Below are 5,168 nucleotides of genomic sequence, written 5' to 3'. Positions count from 1 at the left end.
CTACCAACAGCATATCAAAAGTGTTGGATTTTACCTCCATAAAAAAAAAAAAACATCACACCCAATGCCTATGAAGCGTGAGTACACGTATAAAGCCTTGAAGGTTAGCCCCTATAACAATTCAACACACCGAACATCCGTGGAAAGTAGGAACGTGTATAAAGCGTGAGTATAAAAATATCATAAAACCCAATTCCCGTGAAAAGCGAATGTTCATTTTTAATGCTTTTATCGTTATGACTCTCATTTTTTTTTTTTTTTTTGGAACTAAAGCAAAAGAATGCTTATCTAAAACATTAAAATGAAGAGTTTTGATACTAGAGCAAGTACATTACACCAAGACATCCACCATGACCTTGTGTTTACAACCATCACCCATTAATTGTGAAAGTACATGTGGAGTGATCGGTTTGTTGTAATTTTTTTCTTGGGAGCTAAGCAAGATGAAAGAATGATTCCCACAAAATTTCAGATTTTTTTGACGACTGTAGCTATTTTTTCTAATTTCGTATTATTTAATATTTAAAAATTCATTAAAAAAAATTGGTTGGTTGAAAAATTATGAAACTAATTTCGTATTATTTAATATTTAAAAATTCATTAAAAAAAATTGGTTGGTTGAAAAATTATGAAACTTGATTTATAGATCCATTAGAATGTCCCATTAATGAATCAATCGAGTTCATGGAAAAAAACAATCTAAAACTTGAGATATTTGACCGTATGACGGCTCAGAAAAATCGTATCTAGGCCTGGCAGACCAAAAATGTCTCAAAATGTACTATATAGGGGGGTGACTAGTCTGCATGGGCTGGGTGTCACGGTCATGCTCGTCCAGGGCGTGTTACCCATGGCCGCATGCCCATGGCAAGCCAAACCCTTGTCATGTCTTTTCATTCTAGTGTTTTTACTTTTGTAGTTCTAGGGCGTATGACGCCTCAAAAATATCATGTCTAGGCCTGCCAGACATGAAATGCCTCATAATGTACTATAGGGGAATATGACCAGTTGTCAACTTCTCCCTACCCATGGTTATATATGCTAAGCCGTTGTTATCTCTCTCTTGCTTGCTTATATAACGTCTCTTTCAAAAATCTGGTTATATATGCTAAGCCGTTGTTATCTCTCTCTTGCTTGCTTATATAACGTCTCTTTCAAAAATCTCTCTTTCTAAAATCTCTCTCTACCCTCGTTTTCTAAAACCTTCTTTCAAAACCGAGGCTAAAGGCTCGATCATACGTCGCTTGGCCGTAGGCGACGCAAGAACAAATTGGCTTAGCTCACTTGTCGTTGGAAAGTGAGTGACGCACAATCGCTAGTCCGCTGCCTTTAAAAGTGCGATTGTGTCAAGTGGTATCAGAGCCTTATTAGCTCCGTGACACAGTAAAGACCGAAACCATGTCGGCGACAAAGTCGACACCCAAAGCACAAGCCGACCGGCTTACGCTAATAGAGGAGAAAATGTTGTTCCTCAAAGAAGTCCCTGACACCCTCCACTTCCTCGAAGCACGGGTGACCGAATTGAGTGAGAAAGTCGTAGAAATCGACGCAATGGGCAACCGCCTGGATGGGTTGCCAATCGCAGAATTGATGTTTCAAGTGACCTCGCTCGAAGAAAGAGTTGCTCCTACGAGCAGCCCAAAACCGTCTGGTAGTCCGGATAGCTCTGTCGCTCACAAGGAGGGACGTGGCGAAGAGTTCGACGTGCTACAAAATACAATGATGAGCTTGTTCAATGGACTAGCTGATGAGTTCAGAACAACAATCGATGACATCCAAGAAAGGATGGCCTCCATGGGCACTCGAATTGAAGTGACCATGAAAGCCGTGGAGAACGTCACGGCTGGACAAACAAATACAGGGTCCAACAAACTAAGATTCCCAGAACCTAGAGCCTTTAAAGGGAATCGGGACGCCAAAGAGTTAGAAAACTTCATCTTTGATGTCGAACAGTACTTCAAAGCCACAACGGCTTGTACTGACGACAAGAAGGTGACCGTAGCTTCGATGTATCTCACAGACGACGCCAAACTGTGGTGGCGTACGAAGGTGCAAGACATCGAGGATGGATTGTGCACCATTGACTCGTGGGAGGACCTTAAGAAAGAGTTGAGGGACCAGTTCCTCCCCGAAAACGCAGGACATTTAGCAATGGAAAAGCTAGTAGCCCTGAAACACACTGGAAGCATACGAGACTATGTCAGACAGTTCTCAACCCTGATGCTCGATATCAGGGGCACATCAGAGAAGGACAAGGTGTTCTTCTTTATAAATGGGTTGCAACCGTGGGCCAAAACAAAGCTACACGAGAACAAGGTCCAAACCCTAGCCGCCGCAATGGCCTGTGCCGAGAGACTCCTAGACTATGGGAACGAAGCGGGATCCCAAAGGAGAATAACACCAGCCCCAAACACTGGTGGCAAGCCATACAAACCACCAAGTCATCGAAATGGAAGCCCCAACAGGCCGAACGGAGGTAACGACAGACCAAGCGGATGGACGGATAGACCTCCACAGAATAACCAAGCAGGGACATCTCGAGGACCTTACCATCAAAGGAACCACCCGACGACGCCGTTACAATGCATGCTCTGTAAAGGTCCCCACAAGGTATCTTACTGTCCTCATCGGGCCTCTCTCACTGCGCTCCAAGTGTCCATTCAAGAGAGCAATGACGCAAAGGTTGAGACTATGCTTGACAAGAAGGAAGATCAAGACAATCCCCGAATGGGCGCACTTAAATTCTTGTCAGCTCTCCAACGGAAGGTCGAACCGAAGGAGATAGTAGAGAAAGGACTCATGTTCGTAGATGCGACAATAAATTTCCAACCGAATAGGAGCACTCTGATAGATTCAGGAGCGACCCACAACTTTATCGCTGATCAAGAAGCCCGAAGATTAGGACTCACTATAGGAAGGGACCCGGGAAAAATGAAAGCTGTCAACTCTGAGGCCTTGCCTATTGTGGGAGTTTTCAAAAGAGTCCCCTTCAAAATAGGGGATTGGACAGGAGAGCTAGATCTTGTCGTAGCTCGCATGGACGACTTTGACGTGGTACTTGGGATGGAGTTCCTCCTAGAACACAAAGTTATCCCAATGCCGCTGGCAAAATGCTTAGTGGTCACCGACCGCAACCCCACAGTAATACCTGCAAGCATCAAGCAACCGGGTAATCTTCGAATGATCTCGATCATACAATTGAAAAGGGGACTCGCACGAGAGGAACATACATTTATGGCCATACCACTGATGGAAGTAGCAACCACCGAAGAAACTGTCCCAAATGAAATCAATGAGGTACTAAACAGCTATGCTGACATAATGTCAGAGAGCTTACCCCAAACATTACCACCTCGTCGAGGTATTGATCACGAAATCGAACTCATTCCCGGGGTAAACTGCCAGCGAAGAACGCATACCGAATGGCTCTGCCCGAGCTAGCCGAATTAAGGAAACAACTTGATGAGTTGCTGAAGGCGGGATTCATCCGCCCGGAAAAAGCACCCTACGAAGCCCCCGTACTATTCCAGAAGAAGAAGGATGGGACGTTGCATCTGTGCATAGACTATAGAGCCTTAAACAAGGTGACGGTACGCAACAAATTTCCACTGCCGATAATATCCGACTTGTTCGACCAACTTCACGGGGCCAAGTACTTCACGAAGTTGGACTTACTATCAGGGTATTACCAAGTACGTATTGCCGAAGGGGACGAGCCCCAGACGACGTGCGTAACAAGATATGGGGCCTTCGAATTCCTAGTAATGCCCTTTAGCTTGACAAATGCTCCAGCTACTTTCTGCACGTTGATGAACCAAGTTTTCTACGAATACTTGGATCAGTTTGTCATAGTATACCTCGACGACATAGTGGTTTACAGCACAACCCTAGAGGAACACAAAGTGCACTTGAAGCTGGTGTTCGACAAGCTACGACAAAACCAACTGTATGTCAAGAAAGAGAAATGTGCATTCGCACAAACATGCATCAACTTCCTTGGACATGTCGTCAAATGTGGACAGATTAGTATGGATAGCGATAAGATAAAAGCTATCCAAGAATGGAAGGTTCCTACTTCCGTATCCGATTTGCGGTCCTTCTTAGGATTAGCCAACTACTATAGGCGGTTCGTCGAAGGGTTTTCACGACGAGCCGCCCCATTGAAAGAGCTGTTGAAGAAAGACCACCCTTGGTTGTGGTCAAATGATTGTCAAATGGCCTTTGAAGATCTGAAAACAACCATGATGTGGGGTCCTGTCCTCGGATTGGTAGATGTTACAAAGCCATTTGAAATAGAAACAGACGCTTCTGACTTTGCCCTAGGTGGGGTCCTTATTCAGGAAGGCCACCCCATTGCTTTCGAAAGTCGAAAGCTCAATGACGCCGAACGTAGATACATTGTCTCCGAAAAAAAAATGCTGACAGTAGTCCATTGCCTTCGAGTTTGGAGACAGTATCTCTTGGGATCACAGTTCGTAGTGAAGACGGATAATAGTGTCATTTGCCACTTCTTTGATCAACCAAAATTGACGGCAAAACAAGCCCGGTGGCAGGAGTCGTTGGCTAAATTCGACTTCAAGTTCAAACACAAAGCAGGAAAGAGTAATCAAGCAGCCGACGCACTGAGTCGGAAGGGCGAACATGCGGCCCTGTGCATGTTAGCCCATATTCACTCCAGTAAGATCGATGGATCGATGCGTGACATCATCAAGGAACATTTACATAAAGACCTATCGGCCAAAGCCGTCGTCGAACTAGCTAAAGCTAGGAAAACACGACAGTTTTGGGTTGAGGGAGACCTTCTGATAACAAAAGGAAACAGATTGAATGTCCAAAGAACGGGAGAACTGAGGAAGAAGCTCATTCAGGAATGTCATGATACCTTATGGGCTGACACCCTGGGTGGCAAAGAACATACGCTCTAATAAAAAAAGGAGTACTTCTGGCCAAACATGCGAGACGACATCATGCAATACATCAAGACGTGCCTCATCTGTCAACAGGACAAAGTCGAGAAAGCCAAAGTCTCAAGACTCTTGGAACCTCTACCTGTGCCGACAAGACCCTGGGAAAGTGTATCTCTGGACTTCATAACACCACCTCCCAAAAGTCGGGGAATATGACGCTATCTTGGTTATCGTAGAACGATTCTTAAAATATGTGACGTT

At 44.7% G+C, this 5,168-nt stretch overlaps 1 protein-coding gene across 1 annotated transcript; it reads left to right on the top strand.

The window, feature by feature from the left end:
- Positions 1-1,398: 1,398 nt before the first annotated feature.
- On the top strand, positions 1,399-4,925 carry LOC111474215. Its single transcript, XM_023119408.1, has 4 exons — positions 1,399-2,801; positions 2,982-3,361; positions 3,406-3,917; positions 4,023-4,925. Exons 1-4 carry the CDS (start codon positions 1,399-1,401, stop codon positions 4,923-4,925), a joined length of 3,198 nt encoding a protein of 1,065 aa, XP_022975176.1.
- The last annotated feature ends 243 nt before the right edge of the window (positions 4,926-5,168 follow it).

Source organism: Cucurbita maxima, unplaced genomic scaffold (genome assembly GCF_002738345.1).
Source record: "Cucurbita maxima cultivar Rimu unplaced genomic scaffold, Cmax_1.0 Cma_Scf00273, whole genome shotgun sequence".
NCBI classification, from domain to species: domain Eukaryota; kingdom Viridiplantae; phylum Streptophyta; class Magnoliopsida; order Cucurbitales; family Cucurbitaceae; genus Cucurbita; species Cucurbita maxima.
Note: the sequence above shows the minus strand (reverse complement) of the source record. Positions and strands in the feature narration are given on the sequence as shown.